Source organism: Streptopelia decaocto (genome assembly GCF_964273445.1).
Source record: "Streptopelia decaocto genome assembly, chromosome: 13".
Lineage (NCBI taxonomy): Eukaryota > Metazoa > Chordata > Aves > Columbiformes > Columbidae > Streptopelia > Streptopelia decaocto.
The window spans coordinates 8030871-8049186 of NC_138668.1; the positions used below are offsets into that span (position 1 = coordinate 8030871).

Here is an 18316-nt window from a genome sequence, read left to right on the forward strand (position 1 = left end):
CAGATGGCAGAGGCAATTCCTTGGCCTCCAGCTTCTGGGGGATTTCACTGTTAATTGGAAAGTTGAGAGACCCGAAGTGCTGCAAACTGGATGTGAGGCTTTTTAACCATTGGTGCCAAGCTACTGCTCCACTGCCATCTCCTTTGGTGTGTTGCTTTGCTGATAAACTTCACTTAGCTTTGAAACAGCGAGTCATTATTTCAGCCCTACTGATGTTTTACTCCACCGAAGAATAGGTTCTGGGAATCACCATTTGTTTTTTAGGAGGCATTAAAACATCTCTTTCCTCATCAGCTCTGTTGCAGCAATATAAGAAGAAATGACACTTTTTAAAATAACAAGGAGAAAAGACTGTAGGTTAAAAATCTAGAAAAAAACAGGCAGAGTTAATTTAACAGGGCTTTGTACTGTATAATTGTACACACCTCACTGCTTTATACAATTCTGTTGGTTCTTTGAATGAATGGTTTCAAAAGATTTCTTTTTAAAAGGAACACATCCACTTAAAGGCCATCCTAGCAGACTCTAACCATCTTTCAGACTACATTCACAAAGACATCAATTGAAAAAAACAGAGGAAAAATGTATGTTTTTCCAGCATGTTTAACCTGGGAAGCTTGACAGCAGTTTTAGTACAGTTCAGAAACACCTCTTCTATTAAACATTTAAGTGTATGAACAAGCCGAGTCTCCCAGAAAAGCGGCCTACTCAAGTCCTTGCAGAACTTGCTCATTCCTTGTGTTTCCAAACTGAAGCTAAACTACTTTTCAAACAGGATCATGAAAACCCAAAGATATGGATACTTAGTAACCTGATGGTCTGTTACAGCACTTGCCCTAATGGTGTCTTCCCACCAGTAGCATACTTTTAATGCTACAGTGTTATCCATGCTAAATGATCAGGTGTCTTTGGAGAGCAACGACCACATCTTTGTTTAGTTTTGTAACTCAATTGCTATATTCTTGTGCGTACCCCAACAGACGTGTCCCATTGACCAGCCTCACATGTATTGCCCACCTACGCCATCCTTAGCCTGCTCTGGCAGGCACAGAGATCCAGGGGAGTCTTCCCACACACAGTGGGGGCTGTGGGCTCAACCCTACACATTTCTGGTGAAACGAGCTTGTTTTCTGCTCAGTGGAAGCGCACTGTAATCAAACACCTATTTCATCACTAAACCATGACCGTCCTGAACACATCGATATGCTGTCATCTGTCCAGCCCACTGATCGGCAGCACAAAGCACAGGACTCTACCACCTTAATGTAACAAGTATAACTCTAAATCATTTTATTACTTAAACCTGAAACTATGTATTGGAATACACAAACATTAAGGAATGGGTGGAAAAGATTTTTGAAATCCCAATTTCCCTTCTGCTTTGCCTCATGGGAATTAAACACACACATGTCTGTTGTTCATGGGGGAGCACAGCGTATGTCACTGCTGGCCACGCCGGTCGCTCACCCTGCAGTGCTGTGAGGAGAAGAGTGACCCTGCCATTAACCCTGGGTTTGCATTTCAATTCTACAGATATAAACCCTCACTTCTAGATTTACTGCTTTCTTCCCAGACTGTGTCAAAGCACAGTCCAGGGCTGCCAGGCAGGTGCACCACTAATGAACCCTGCCTCTGCTCTTTTGTTATGCTATTGAATAATGTACCAACTTAGAGAAAACTTCTCTTTTCCTACCCCGTGCTGTGGAGTGAGCTCTCTTACCACTGGGGCAGCGGCGGTGCACCCGTGGGGCTCACCCGTGGGGTTCACCCGTGGAGCTCACCCTCACCGCCACCCAGCTCCACGGCTGGAGTGACAGAGGGGCCAAGAGCCGGGCACCCCTGTGTTGACCCGGGCTGAGAGTGGAGAAGGTCCCGAGGAGCAGCCCCGAGGCTGGGTCTCCTCAGGCCCCTCTCCGCCAGGCTTCCCGTCCTCCTCGGGGCCCCAGACCCGCCTCTGCCGCCCAAGGGGTCCCAGGGCAGGCTCCGTCACACAGCCAGCGGCGGAGAGGCGGCGGGTGCCGCCAGCTGCGGCGGCCTGAGGCGGGGGCCGCCCCACCCTGCCGGCGGGAGCCGGGCTGGTCCCGCCCCGTCCGGCCCCGCAGCGCCCCGCACCGCCGGGGGCTGCGCCATGTGCCGCCGCCCGCCGCGGGGACCGCGCCGCGCTCGCCGCCGCCGCTGAGCGTGCGAGGGGCGGGCGGGCGGCGCGGCCGGGGCGGCCCGTGCGGCGGAGTGAGCGCCAGCAGCGCGGCCGCGGGAAGAGCGGGTCCATCCATGGAGCACAACCACCTCCACCTCCACAACGGCTCCCTCCTGGCGCACCACCGCTATGGCTGCGGCTTGGGATACGCACCTGTCGTCTACTACAGCCTGCTGCTCTGCCTCGGGCTGCCGGGTGAGTGCCGCGCCCCGGCAGCGGGGAGCCGGCGGGGCCGGGGCACCGTGCCCGGGCTGCCCCCGGAGCTGCGGCGGCGGGTGAGGCTGTGGGGCTCCCGCAGAGCTGCGAGTAGCGCTCCCCGGAGCGGCTGCTGCCTGGCTGTCTGCGGGGCGGGGTGAGCGCGCTGCGGCGTCCCCGGGCTGCTGAAGGCACCGGGAAGGTGTTCCCTCGCGTACCTGGTGGGATTTACAGGGGCGTTTCTTAGACAGCATCTTCGCTGCCTGACACGGTGCTGTCCGGGCGTTTTCTCTCCCGCCGGGGTTTGTCCCTGCCTGCCCTCCCACCGCTGCAGTCGCTTTCCCACCCGGACTCGGGCACTCTGACTTTGAACTTGACATACAAAGTCTCAGCCCGTCGTGAAGTTTCTACCATAGCAAATCTTGCCCTTTGAAGACAAAGCGGTACTGAGGACAGGAGTGCACCGGGTCTGTCCCCTATCGATCGCATGACAGGCTGGCAATAATCAAAAGTGTAGCTGGTTGAGTTTTTCTGGTGCAAATCTCTGCTTGGCTCCCTGGGGCAGGGCTGGCTCTAGGAGCAATGTGCCACCGGTAAATAACTTGTCTAGGAAAGGAGCACGCTATCACAAGGTTGGCAGTCAGTTGTCTTACTCAAGAGCCTGTCCTCATGGCTGATGGACCAGGGCAGTATCTAGAAAGTCCAGTCTTAAGGTCAGCACCTTGCAAAGGCAATGATGACACTGAGATCTCTGAGTGCAGGTACAGGGCTGGGAAGGAAGTCCTGGCTCACAGACACTAACTAGCCTCCAGACTGTATGATGTTCAGCAAAATTTCCTACTTAAAAGGGGGACAAAGACAATACAGAGATGCTGAGGATGAGAAAAGCAAGAGACCCCAACTGGAGAAAGGATGGAGGTTTCAGGCGTGGTGTGAACACTCGTGAGACACCATTGCCAGCAGGCAGGTATCCACAGCTCAAAACATGCAGATGCCACATGAGCATCGTATCAGCATGACTGTCTCAGCTGAGACAGAGGACTGAGCAGGTTTTTCTCCCGGAGGGGTCTGTCTGAGGCTGTCAGTGAGATGCCTTGACACACAGAATTGCTTGTGCAGCACCACTTCTGCAGTTACAGACTGGGCTTCAGCAGGCAGAGCTCCCATCCCAGCACAGCCTGGGTGGGCAAACATCCCAGGTTGCTCCCTGCTTTAATGCCTCCAGCCTTGGAGAAACTTAGAGCGACACCAAGGACAGGCAGAATGAGTCGGGGAAAAGTTAGAGCAATCTGATGCACCAAGATGAACTGGTATTTTAAGAGTATGGTTGTGCCCATATCACGCTTTAAATGTGTAGCTGTACATAAAGTGGCAAGCAGCAATAATAGTTAATAGTCTACAATTTCTTAATGTTCTGCTCACCTTAATTTCTTATTCAAGCAATTAATTCATAGAAAAAAAATTTAATCAGACATGAAGAGAAGCCTGCCTCTGAAGAGCACACATGCAATTACCACTCTGCATATGAATTGATGTTCTTTGTGTTAGTTTAATTTTTTTTTTCTCCCTGGCTTATAATTAAAATTTGAAGATTAGCTAATAGTTCACACTAATAGTTCAGAGAACTGGAAAGTTAAGTCCTATGTTTACCCACAGAGGATGCAGGGCTTAGGCAAGTGTCTCTGCTCCACAACATTGATGAGTCTCAGCCCTGACCTAAAGAGACTCAACCAGCAGGGATGAGGAAGTACTTTTCTCTTCATTAGTTCCTTAGGGGCTGCTTAGATCTCCACAGCAATGACAAGCTCTGATTTCAACACCTGTCCCCTAGGAACAGACCAAGACTTTCTCAAGATTATCAGGTGAAGAAGTTTTATGAAGCAGTCTGTGGCTAAGCTTGCATTTGTATGTCTCTGAAACAGGGGAAAGTCTTACGTACACAGACAAGAAAAATCACTTAATGAGCATTGTGCACATACTTGCACCAGCTCCCTAAGGATACTACATTGTAATTACAGACCCAACACACTGTCATTTTAAGAACATGGCTAAAATCGGTGCATGATCCAAATTTGCAGTGGTGCCACACATTTCTCAAGGGATCAGATCAGCAGTGGTACCAGTGAGAGCACTTAACAGAACCAGCCAAAGCATGTGGTGGTGTAACGCTGCTGAGTTCAGGGGACTTACATCAGGTATGTGGTCCCTGAGACTGCACAGAGATGAGAACAAACTGGATATGTGTAGGGGAAGATTCACATGGCCAAGCTTCATTAAGGATATAGTATGGGGCAAGAACAGTGCTAAAAAGAGCTTTTCCTGTTTAATTTGAAGCTGTTCTTCAGTTTTTGAGCATTAGAAAATTCGAAAGGTAGCACAGGTATTACCTGTTAGAAAAAGAACCCTGGAGTCTGTGGGACCTGAGTAATTAGCTTTGTGTGGTGCCAAGAATTTTAGGGAAACATCATCTAAGATCTGTCCTCAAATACAGCACTAGTGCAGTGTTTTGCTGAAATGGAAATGGTTGACTCCTTGTCACAAATATTGAAGAAAGACTGATGAGAGGGAAGACCAGTTAACTGTTTCTGCCTTTCCTGCTCTGGTGTCTGAAGGAAATTTTACTAACTCAACAACTCCACTTTGAGGCCAAGCCATGCTAGGCCTGATTGTGCATGCAGAGAAAGCATCCTTTCGCCTCCCTTGTATGACCCAGGCATCTCAGCAGATCCTGCTCTCAGCAGTGGCTCTTTCTCTCTCCCTCTTCAACCAGGCACCAGAAAGTCTGAAAAATGCTGACATGAGAGAGAGCAAAGTGAACTCCTGTGCCCCCTGCTCTGGTTGTAGCACACTGAGGCAAGTCGCAGGCTGCGCCCTGCAGAGGGACAACCAGAGAGGCATCGCTGCAGGCTGACCCTGCTGCAGCAGGTACCACACACTGCAGTGGCCACAACTGCCAGAGATGATAGCACCTTCTGATCAGCTGGGATGGGAGGTTGCTTCTTTTCCCTCTAACCATAGGCCAGCAAGCGAGAGACTGTTTTCGGAAACTTGTTTTGAGTGCAGATGTGCAAAGGGGTCCCACAAGTGTGCAGTCCTGCTGCCAGGGGCAGGGGTGCCCCAGGAGCAGGCTATGGGGGACGGGAAGAAACTGCCGGTGCAAGGGTGGGGAGCAGAGCAAGGCAGCGGCACTGGAAGCAGGGTCACACTCCCATTTAGATCGTGGGTTTATAATTTATGGAGCTGCTTTGCAGCCCCTGCTCTGCCGTCTCTGTACTCCCCATGTCTGTCAGTTGGAGAGGACCTCTGAAGCATCTTCAGTTAGCCAGGAAGCAAGAGAGGGGCTGCAGGAAGGCTTAATGGAAGTATTTCTTGCTTTAGTGAGAGAAAATGCCTGATAAGAGGTCTTGTCAGATGTGAGTGAGGGAAGAAATTTCTCCAATTCAATACAGGAGGGGGCTGATAAGGAAGCAAAGAGCAACAGGTACCAACTCTCAGTCTATCTCTTTGCCAGTGAGAGCTGCACAAAGCAGCAACACCAAAGAGCTCCTGCTATAGTTGTGCCACTGAACATGGCTGGGCAGGTCAGGCAGAGGAGCAGCAATGCTCACTGCAGAGACCTGGCTGTGACCCTGATTCCTGCTTCATTAGAAGGTGCAGCAGCAACTGAGTTGCCTCACATGCAATCAACTTCCCTATCATGGGGCAGCACACTGCTGCTGAAAGGACAAAGTGGCAGCATTTCCTAGACCGGGGCCTGGCCTGATCCACGCTTCCAGGGGTCTCCTCTTCATAACAGTGCAGAGAGGCAGAGTAAAATCTGGCTTTCTTATTGTGTGACTGCTGGTTCCACTTTGCTCCCCAGTCAGTTGTTTACCTGGGGAGCAATTCAACTTCAGGGATTATTGTATCCCAGTGACAAAGGACAGGCACATACCTGGTACCCACACAGCATCCCCAGGAGGTAACAGACTCGCACCAATGCCCCAGGGAAGTGTTTCTCCAAACCTTGAGAGCCTGGTCTACACATTCCTTTTATTCATGCTTTAGGCTTCTGCTTAAAACCCATCACATCAATTTAAACTCAGATGCAGGACTTGGCAAGCTTGGGAAAGCAGCTTGGACACACTTGGGTGCTCCCAGATGGAGGGTGTGAACAGGTAGCTTTTGTGTCAGACCCGATGCCTGAACAAGGTGTCGCAGAGATGGGGACAAGCCAGGTCATTCAAAGACCAGCCATGAACAGAGCGCACTCAGCAGGCTCCATGCAGAGGGAGAGAAACTGTAGTCCTGACCTAGAGGAAGGTGTAAACTCAGCAGGGGTGCCTAACCTTTTTAGCCTTCCCCTAACAGACGACAGACCGTCTGTCCTTGCACAGCAAGTCATCTCCTTCCTAGGGTGTTGGATTGACATGCACTGCGCCTGTGCAAACTGCAGTACCAGTCACAGGCAAGCTGAAACAATGGAGAACTGGTCCTCCTGGATCCTTCTCCCTATATGCAGCTTGGAATAAGGAGGCTACCTGGAAGGCATTCAAGGTCATTGTCCTGGCAAAGCAGGTACTGCTGGTGAGCACCCCTCACCTGAGAGACCAGCACCACGCAGCAGCCCAGCTGTGCTTCTCTCCACTCCCAGCAGTGTAGGAGGAACGAGACCTGAAGAGTGTTGCCACCTCCATGCTTACAGCCACAACTTGCTTAGTACTGTGAGTAGGAAGGGTGACAGGTAGCAATGTTTGTTGATGACTCACATGGCATGTAATACCCAGTACATACCAAAGCAGGCCAAAGGCAGGTGTACATACAGCACACAGCAGTACAGAAGTGTGACCCATCTTGGATTCCTGCCATCTACTGCCTCGTGTATCCTTCTGCAATCACAGTGCAGGCTTCTGATTAAAGACAGCATTTCCAACACCTGAATAAACAGCCTCTCTCATAACAGCACACCTGAACAATAGAAGTGATAAAGGAAGATCTGAAAATATGAGTGGAAGAATTTTTACATGCAGAGTTATGACCTTGAAAGAACAGCACTCTTCAGCTGTTGCTCATTAGATAGAGTTCACACAATGAATAAGAACTGAACCCTCCTGAGGCCTGATTCAACCCACCTTTTATTCGAAGACCATACTTTCTCTGACTTAAAATCTGAATTGGATGCAAAGCCAGTACATTGCATCCTGCTTAAAGAGGGACAAATAAATTGGCAGAACTTTAGCTTAGCTATCAGAGCAAGCGAAGGGCACTGCAGCACATTACAGTAGCACTACTGGACAGAGGGGAACAGAACTGCTGCTAACGTGCTTAAAATGAGTCACTTCCTATTGTAAAATGAATGCTTTTTCTTTAAGGGAAGAAGACTCATTATGAAAAAGAATAGATTCATTACAGTGTTCCTGCACAGAAACAGTGACAGCAAGGCGTGCAGATGGGAGCAATTTAGTTTGGTCACTGTGTCTGTGACTGTGACCACCACAGCCTGGCAGCCTGAAAGGCAGCGTGTGGCTGAATCCATGCTAATGCAGAAGAGGACTTGATTGCACATCTCTGAACGCCACTACAGAACACAACTTTGCGTTTCTTCTGCCATATCAGTAGGAAACAACACAGTCAGGGCTATAATGGTAACGAGGTACAATATTTGGGAGGCTCAGTAGACTATGAAGTGCACAACCTTGTATGGCAGGCTGCAGAAATGGATTGAGAAGGAAAAACTCCAAAGGAGATCTTTTTCTTGAAATGACAATGACACAAAAGAGAGAGCACAGCCAGTTTTCACGGTAGGTGGGTAATGCAGAACCCCCAGTTGTTAAGAAGCCAGCCATTCAGAAGCACTAGGCAGTCTCATATCCTGCTGTTCTTCAACCACCCCCGTACTTAGTTCTGTCTTCCTCCTCCTCGTTCTGCTCCCCTCCATAAAATACGGGTGAATCAGCAGAAGCAAGCCAGCAGGAGAAGGCCTTCATCCGCAAACGTCAAAACAATTTGCTGTAGGCAAACAAACAGCATGGAGATGTCCTGACATGGGGTGCTCTCTTTCACACACCACGTGTAAAGCAATCCCTGGCCACAAAAGCTTTCACCTTCTGTTTCAGGTGATCTTTTTAAGCCTTTAATCTATTTTTCCCATTAACTTTGAGACACCAGAAAAGGAAACAAAGCAAAAATTAACCTCTTGAGCACAGGAGACCTTGCACACAATTCAATTTTCATTCTGCAAAATAGAGATACATATGTATGTAAGGATCCTAAACCCCAATATCCAGAGCGCTGTTGGTGCCGTTCTGGAGGTGACCTGATGGGAGAAGCTGGTGCTGAGTTGTCCCCCAGGACACCAGTGCAGAGGGAATGAAGTAGAGGCTACCAAGGAGGACCAGAATTAGCAGTACAGAAGATGAACAATATTCATGGAAGAGAAGCTTGCCTGTTGAAACACTGAACACATCTTTTTCACTGAAATTGTTCTCCTCTACCACCTGAAACACAGAGTCCCTGGAATTGTACAGTCATTTAACTTCTCCATCTTTTCAATCAGCGGGTGCATTGACTGCACACATAGGTGCACTAGAGGTTGCTTTTGGTTTCAAGACAAATTACCTGTCAGTCAGTTACATCAGACTAGGATATCGCACAAACATTTGTTCATTCCAGGTGTGCTTTCTTCAATGTCCAGACTAGCACAGGAAAGAATGATATATTTAGTGTGGATGCAGCATATTTTCTGTGGGCGAAATAAAGCCAAACAGCAATGATTTTACACAGTCTGCAATTTCCTGCATATTGTGTAAAACTGGCATAGTCTCTGAGAAAGCTTGGCCATGAGGTTTGTGAGCCTGAACTCCTATTGCATTAGCTAATGCTTTAGGAAGACATAAAAACTTTGGGTTTTAGCAAAACCACAATCAACAGTAAAATCCTCTTAATTATTCATGTTCAGTAAAGAATTCCTGCCAGTGCTCTTATGAAATCACATCCTACCTCCATCCTAGTAGTCCCATCAAATACCTTTGGCACCTGCCTCGGTGCTTTGGCATCCGATATCAAAAGGGTAGAATGGTTTTGTCATCCTCGAGCTCAAGTTACTCAGCTTGAGACCTCTTAAACGTTGCTGACAGCCCACATTTAGAAGCCACAGACACCTGCCAAATGAGACACCTGTATTGCCTTGAAAATCTCCATCTGTCCAAATACATTGCATGAATAACCGAATCTCTTTCATGATTTCTGCATTATTTTGCAGATTGCTTTTTCTCCTCCCAGCACTGATTTCCATTAGAAAGCTTTACTGCTCTGGTAGCAACACGCAAGGCTAGATTTTGGGATGTAAGTTTTAGACATTTTTATCTTCATGAAGGTACCTCTAAGAAAGGCTTCAGGGGATAAATGTCCAAGAGTCTTTAGAGACCTTCTGTGCTGTAGGCCCAGCTCAGGAAAGGCGAATGAGGAGGGTGAAGACAGCAAGAGGAGAACCAGATCCCTGTCACATTAACACACGTCTGTCACCGGTGAGCACGTACTGGGTCTCCCTGCATTTTAGCCTGTCATTCCTTCTGGGCTGTTCTCACACTGCAAAAATAGCCCTATTTTATAAAGGCTAGGGTAAAAAGCCTACTCTGACCATCTAGGAAAACTGAAAGCAATGCAATGTAATTACACCTGTCTGCCAGACAAGTTACTGCACTTGAGCCTGAGTGGCTGGCAAGGCTCAAAGTGAATCCCTGGCCATCGGCGTCTCCACACCATTACCGTGTCTGTGTCCTCCAACAGCGAGGAAATGCCTTTGGCTGGATTAAGACTCTCCTCTGGCCTCCATGACCAGCCAGCGCCAGCCGCCAAGCAAAGTACTCCATTCATAGCATCCTTCCCCAGAGCCACCTCAGCTAATAAACACTGTCAGTGAGAAAAATGTCCTTGGAGGCCAGATTTCGTCGTTAGAATCTGGCCTCTGACACCAACTCATTAATTCACCTGTGACTTGTAAGCACAAGGCCATGCCACGTTTTCTCTGGCAGTCACTAACCCGCTCTCCTACATATGGAGGGGAGTTTGGGTACCCCCTGGGCAGGAGCCCAGCCTTCCTGTACCTCCAGGCTTGCTTTCGCCCTCAGAGCTGGCATGGTCTGTCCCTGCACAGGGGATTTCCAAGCACAAACCACATGAGAGCCTTCCTACAAAGTGTGAAACCTCCTCCCGTGACAGTCCTGTATCCACACCTGCTGTAGCTTTTGCGATGCTAATTTTTTGGCTCAGATATCCCTCTCCATCCCCTGGGAGATGATGCAGGCACCGGCAGAAGGGGCTGAGGGCCCTTCCCTCCCGAGGGTGAGTGGGTACGTGCTGTTTGGCAGCACTCAGACAATTGAACAACAAATGAATTTATTTTAAAAAACAATCCTCACAGGAACTCTCAGGGAAGGAAAAACTTGTATAGCATGAATGATATTCTATAAAGTATCTCTTTATGCCTCACAACAGTTTAAGTAAGGATCTCAGGATATGATAAAAAAGAAGAACAAATTACAAAAGAAAGGAACAAATCACATGAGCCATGAGCAGGCACCATTCACTAAGGTTGTCCCCATCTGCTGTAGTGTTGAGTTTGACCCATACTGGCTGTAAGGAAAAAAATGTGTAACTGCCCTATCTTCTTTAATGACAAACAGCATCCAGGGGTCATTTTTAAAGGCCATATAACCAGCTGTAGCCAACATCATTAATAAACACATTTACTTTGCCACAGCATTTTAATTTTTATTTTTTTTTAATAACTCCTGTTACGTTGGCTCCATCAGAAGTCATCCAGTGTCAGCATCTTTTCCAGAGAGCTCCCACACAAAGCAAAGGCTGAACACCATTCTCATCCAATCTGGTAACTACTGGTGAATGGCTGAGCTAGTAACCGTGGCCAGATGTGGCTGCTGGACATGGCACCTGTTTACATTTTAATATTGCCTCTAGCTTTGAGGAAATTATCTATTCCCATTAAGCCAAAACACCCATTTTTTCACCGTACATTTTCCGAATATCATACTTAGTCTTAAAGTTTCTAAATCCAAGGAGGAGCTGTCACTAGCATATTTTTTAAAACAATTTAAAAATTCCCGTTCGTAAACTGTCTCTCTCTGTGCCAGTCAGGTGACTAATGCAAGGCCTACAGAGTAGTTTCATGCATTGCACAATAATTTGTAGGGATCCTAGCAACAACTGTATTCAGTAAAAGGTGTCCATTATATTCAGTGACCTAATGTTTATCACGCTCGGTAAGCGACGCTCATGGCCACTTCATTTAGGTAGTTTATGATGCTGAACTACTGAACCACACAGCAGACCTTATTTCCAACGCAGCAGCGCTACCACTTGCGTTGTAAAGGCTGTTTCACTGCACAGGCTGCTGTGTATGTGCAGAATGCTCTCAATAAAACAAACAAAACCAAACCCCAGAAACGGGCCTATTTCTTCTTTGGACAGATACAATTGCTCCTGCTTAAGCTCACACGTGGTGATAATAGTCAGTGGAAGGAGCTCTATGAATCCCCTGCAAAGACTGTGGTTAGACACTATTTGAGCTGTGAGTGTAATCCAGAAAACAAGAAGCTGAGGAGAAAGCTGTGCCATTAGGTCCCAGGCACTGCAGGACTGCCTGGGCTCTGCAGACAAGGCAGCGTGGCTTTGGCACAGGAAGCAAATGCAAATCCACGTAAGAACCAAGGTTACTTCTAAAGGATGTTCCCTCTCAGATATGCAGGACAAACAGCATGAATTTCAGTGCTACAGTTTGTACTCAGCAGCTGATAATGTCAGAGGAGATGTCAAAGGAGAGATGCAAGTATCCCATGGCAAAGCCTGACTGAGTTAGAAGGTTGCTGTATTTTGAGCAGCATGGACTGATGATGTTTGGGTGTCAGGGACCTTCAGATGCTGTGTCTCAAAAGCATCCTCATGACTTAAGGGAAAGAATTGAGACTGCCATGTCTTACAGTTGCTTCTCATCATTTGCTTGTAGCATCTCAAGGTTTCAGCCAGCTAGTCCCTAATCAAGCCCTGGTTCTCAACCAGATATTTATAAATTCAGAATACTGCACTGTAGCAAGCAGCGCTGGCATAAATTCCCATCTGTCATCCCCTAATCAACTCCTAGCACAGTGATCAATCTTTTTCAAATTCAGCTGACCTTAACTACTTAGTATCTTAAAAAAACCCAAACAAACAAAAAACACCACAAGAAATGGGCAGCACACCATCCAGGACAATTTAGGAGCACTGACCTATCCAGAAGCTGTAGATCCACATACATTAAGTAGACACAGATATTTTTATATCCCCATCATAATTTCTGCCATAGTCGTCATCACTGAGTACAATATTAGTGCAAGAATTAGGGTAAACAAGGTTAAAACGTGGTCACAAATGCTCTTCCATCACCTTTCGCATGCAGTAGGTAATTTTTGTCCACAGGAGAGCCTGTGGAGCACTGAGCAGGAGTCACTGAGATGCTGGCACAAGGACACAGTTGTTCACACAGAGCACTGATCCCACCTATTTCCCATTTTACTGAGCTTTAGACAGTGTTTGAGGACACAGCAAGGACTAACAATGCTGGCTAGGAAATGGGTGAAGGACTGAGACTTATCTGTAGCTCTTCTTTACCTTCCCTATACAGCATGCAGCAGGAAAAATATTCCCAAACCCTGTGCTAAGACACTGTTGTACTGGCAACTTTCTGCTGCACCCCAGCATGTATCATTTTTCACAAAGTAAATGATATTACTATATTTTGTATCATCCAAACAGAAAAAGCCCTAACGTGATCCTAGGGAAAGCATTTCCAATACAAGATACCGTAACCCTTGCAGAAAAATTGGATAGAGCTTGCACGTACTTTGTCAGATCAATTTTCTAATCCGGCTCACCAAGCAAAGCTGGCTGGCATTAGACGAATAACTTGCATTTCAGAACATGCTGTTACTGCTGTTGCTGGGAACCCTGAGAAACACAGGGGGAGAGGGTAAAGAGCAAAGGACTGCTCATAAATCTGCTCTCATCGGAAAATGAGAGGGGGGTTAGAACCAAACAGCAGGACCATGCAATGGGCAGAAGGGGTTGGGGAGCAGGGCTACTGTGCCTGGATATGGCACAGCTTGAGCATCCCTGCAGGAGCTCCTCCAGCAGGGCCCAACGTCCCCAGGCATCCCCCTTGCTGCACGCTGGCTCCTGCACGCTGGCTCCCGCTGCTGCTGGAGTGAGTCAGACCCAGGGCATTTAAAGAGAAGATGAACCCCATGGGTCTGTGAAGCTAAGCCACTCAGCCTGGCTGGCCAGAACTGACAGGGACTGCAGAATCATGATAAACACTCCAGCTCGAGGATTTCCTTGACAGTACATCACTCACTGTACCTCAAGGGCTCATCAGCAGGCACAACAGAGGCATTTTGTAAGCAAGTAAATGAAAAATGACACAGCAGTTCTGACTACATCAGCCCCATCTCCCACGTCTGCTCCGAGCTGAAATCAATGCAGGTGCATTCCTGTTAATGGAGAATCAGGAAAATTCCCCCAGAGGCGATTTGAGACAATTCTGCTGGAAATATTTTGTTTTTCTTTGGGGAAGGAATCAGTTGATTGTCATGTTTGATTTAGTTTTGTTCCAAGATACAGAATTAATACATTAAGTTAATATAAAAATACGTGACACTTATGAGGGCTATTACTCAAGATCATTCATTCTGCCATAGTTCATTTCCCTGGTGGCAGAAATCTTGCTCCCAGACAGCAGGCTTGGAAGGCATTTCTGAAAGAGGCAGTTTTCTCCAGTGCAAAGTAAAACAGTTTAAAAAAAAGAAGAAAAGTGCATTTTCAGCAGTAGGGCATATGCCCTAGGTCACCATTACCTTAATGTCAGCAACTTCCTTTCTCTCTGATTTAAAGGAATCCTTACAATTATTGTTGATTTGTTTTGGGAAATCCATCAAAGCTGGCAGAAATGTTTGAAACATTGAATGTGCAGAAGAGGTGATTTATAGGACACTTACAAAAATGTCAAATATCAACATTTAGCAGCCTCTTGTACAGTAAACCAGATCTCTGATTTTTAAGCGCTACTTGATGTATCTTAGCCAAGTGACATAACTTCTGATGGGAAGAATCATGCCTGTCTCATTCCAGCCATACTGCTAGGAAGAATAATAGGATTTTTCCTCCCAAATCAAGACTTACACAGTAAGTTCTAGCAAACATGAGCAAGTAGTTAAAATTTGGCTACACCTTAGTGCTCCAGGAAAGCTTCTCAAGGCCTGCAAGGGCCGTTTGTATCCATATTACAGAGCTCTGCCTGGCCAGTGCCTGTAGGACTGAGCCCTTCCAATAGCATCCCTCATAGTACTGGTTCCAGCATCCACTAAAGTGTATCTTTAAGTTGAATCACAGCTTTAGAAGACTGAAGCAAACCAGACAGTGAAACAGAGACAAGACACTTGAGCACTTCACCACAAAATATTATTTGTCATGCAATACCTCTAGGCATGGCTTAGGTGATGGGTCTGTATTGTGGCCAAAGAGCTGCAAGCAGATGCTTTTTCAGGAAACCCAGGGATGTTTATACTCAGACTGAATCAGAGCATCCATCACGTCTGATGTGACCAGCAGGATTACCTTTAAGGCTCAACTGCATCACTCCAGAGAAAAATGGCCTTGTAGTTGGAGAAGGACTTGTAAAGAACAGCTCTGAATAAGTAAGCAGGTCTTTGTGGAACAGATCAGTTCAGTGGTGGGGAGACACTTCCCCAGAGCCCATCCGTAAGACAGTGGGTCAAACAGGCAGGACTGAATTTCAGGAGATTCATCCTGGGCAGAGCTGAAAACTTTGAGTGCTGCAAAGCACCTCCAGCTCCCAAGGAGCCAAGGACACATGTTTCCCTGGAAGTCCTTCTCTCGATTAGGATCCCACTCAGTCAAGAGAAAATTACTTATACAGGTGAGCTTTGATTTTAGCTCTTTTTAAATGGAGTTCAAAACTAAAACAGGCAGGCACCACAAGCTGGGATGAGGAACAAAATGTCTCTCTCCAAAGCCCACCCCACCCTTCTGATTTGTCACGTGTTAAAAAAATAAACAAACAAGAATAAAGCAAGGGGGGAAATAAAAAAAGGTTTCTTTGTGTGAGACATTATGTTTTGCTGCTGCTGCTTCTCTTACCTTCCTGTGCCCCCTGCTCAGGATGCTGCTCCATGCCCGCAGCAGCAGCAGGGCTGACCAGAGAGCAGCCAGAGCGCCAAGGCCTTAACTCAACCTCTCCATCTGTTCTGAGGAGACAAAGGGCTGCTGGACACCCCCTAACCCTGTGCCTGGGAATGAAGGTCCTGACTTTGTCCCTCATCCTGGCCTGCCGGGACAATGAGTGTTTGTGTATCCCACTGCTGGAGCAGGGCCACACGTGGCTGTCATTGCAACAGCTTCTCTGAGAGACGCAACTGTAGCATTTTCCTTTTGGTTTTGTTTTGGACTTGAACAAAAGTGATCACATTGCCAAGTGCTTGCACAGAGCTAGTGCTCCAAGCAAGTGCTCAGAAAAGCCGGTGTTATTAATACATCTTAATAGCCTAACTCTGTGTTTCTGTCTCCACAGCAAACATCTTGACAGTCATCATCCTTTCCCAACTCGTGGCTCGCAGGCAGAAGTCCTCCTATAACTACCTTCTAGCTCTAGCTGCTGCTGATATCCTGGTTCTCTTCTTCATTGTCTTTGTTGACTTCCTCATGGAAGACTTCATCTTAAATAAACAGATGCCTCAGGTACTGGACAAAATAATTGAGGTCTTGGAATTTTCTTCCATTCACACCTCCATTTGGATTACGGTTCCACTAACGATCGATAGGTATATAGCTGTGTGCCATCCGCTGAAGTATCACACTGTTTCCTACCCTGCTCGTACTCGAAAAGTCATTGTTAGCGTCTATATCACCTGCTTTTTAACCAGCATCCCCTACTACTGGTGGCCCAACATTTGGATTGAAGACTACATAAGCACATCAATGCATCATGTCCTCATCTGGACGCACTGTTTTACTGTATACTTAGTGCCCTGCTCCATCTTCTTCATCCTGAATTCCATCATTGTGTACAAGCTGCGACGAAAGAGCAATTTCCGACTGCGAGGGTACTCCACAGGGAAAACAACAGCCATTTTGTTTACTATAACTTCTATTTTTGCCATACTTTGGGCACCAAGAATAATCATGATATTGTATCACCTCTACGTATCGCCTATAAACAACAGCTGGGTGGTACATATTGTGTCGGACATCGCCAATATGCTAGCACTGCTGAACACTGCAATTAATTTCTTCCTCTACTGTTTTATTAGCAAAAGATTTCGCACAATGGCAGCTGCCACACTGAAAGCCTTCTTTAAGTGTCAGAAGCAACCTGTGCAATTCTATACAAATCATAACTTTTCCATAACAAGCAGCCCTTGGATTTCCCCGGCCAACTCCCACTGCATCAAAATGCTGGTTTATCAGTATGATAAGAATGGAAAGCCTATAAAAATATCACCATGAAAAGGCAATAGTTGGAGTTTCTGGGTGCAAGTTCTTTTCAAGTGGTTACATCTTCAGGATGTAATTTGCTGAAATGGCTGTTTTGAAGAGAGGTCATTTGATTTCATTTCCCTGGGAGACTAAGGGCAGATCAGACTGTGAGAAGGAATGGAAGCACTTGATTTTACGAGCAAAAGTGAGAAGGCAAACACCTCTGTCTCTTACATAGCATTCTGAATATGCTTCAGAGTTCAAGTCTTAGCGTTCAGTCGCACTCAAACGTTTTGCATCCCAGCACTAGTGCAGTCCAAAGTCATCGGAGGGGGGAAGTGACAACAGTGTTTAATTACAACCTTTTAAAACACAACAACAAAACCTTACTTGACCACACAGATCAGTATCAACAGAGCAAATAGATGCTTTTATGTACTGTGGAAGGTGCCATTTCTGGTGTGTGCACTTGCCAAAAATGACGTGTTGTTTCTGACATGAAGTCCCACCACACACAGTCGTGCTGTCAAGACCTCATTGCAGGAGGCAGCCTGCAAGACACAAACTGTGAAAGCCCTTTTTGGCTCATTTGAACAAGGCTCAAGGACCGATCTAGTACCTATTGCAGCTTCAGCATGGAAAGAAATCCTGCAAGCTGCCAATATTCATATGTTTTAAGTTGTTATTTAAGAATGCGACCGAGACAGGGGAGTTCAAGGGAGGGAGGGAGGTTTCTAGAGCCAAGAACAAGAGCAGCACCTTTTCCCAGCTATTTCAGTTATGGTGTCTAAAGACTCAGTTGTGAGGCCAAATCCTGCATGATGCAGAGCTCCCACCAAAGCTGCTCTTGTGACGCTCGGAGTGGTCACAGCCTTCAGGTTTCTTCTTAATCAAAGAGTCTCAGTTATCTCCTGTGTTCAGGCCTTTAGGGATTAACATATAAAAACCTCAACCTAAGATTTTCTCCTTACAGATTATGCCATCCTATTGCAGATTCACCATTTCATTGTTAAAAACAAAACCAAACCAAACCAACAAACTGTTGAATACTCAACAGCAGTACAAACATAGATCAGCATAGACTAAAGCTTTTAAATATTTACCTTATTTAAAGTAGCTTAACTTCTTTTCCTTCCCGCTCAAAAACGAGCAGCCCAGCAAAGCTGAGTGTGAGAAAAAATTTACAGGAAGGTGGAAATTAATTTCTTTTAATTTCGCTCCTTTTCAAATCTTGGCATGCGGTCTCTCAGAGCCACGCAGCACAACCTTTTCACTTCTATATAGGGCACTTAATGCAGCCTTATTGAACACCAGAGCAGACTTCCTTGCGTGGTGAACACAAGCACAACGTGGTCAGTGGACACAGCAGCTTCTCAGTAGCCGCAAATAAGAAGTACC

The 18316-nt window shown here is 46.7% G+C and overlaps 1 protein-coding gene across 1 annotated transcript; it reads left to right on the top strand.

Moving 5' to 3' along the window:
- Positions 1 to 2128: 2128 nt before the first annotated feature.
- On the top strand, positions 2129 to 16948 carry GPR139 (G protein-coupled receptor 139; the record flags this gene model as incomplete). The annotated part of the gene is given in 4 exon segments (XM_082064533.1): positions 2129 to 2149; positions 2151 to 2261; positions 2263 to 2392; positions 16014 to 16948. Coding segments are annotated over 4 exon segments (1197 nt in total).
- Positions 16949 to 18316: the final 1368 nt, after the last annotated feature.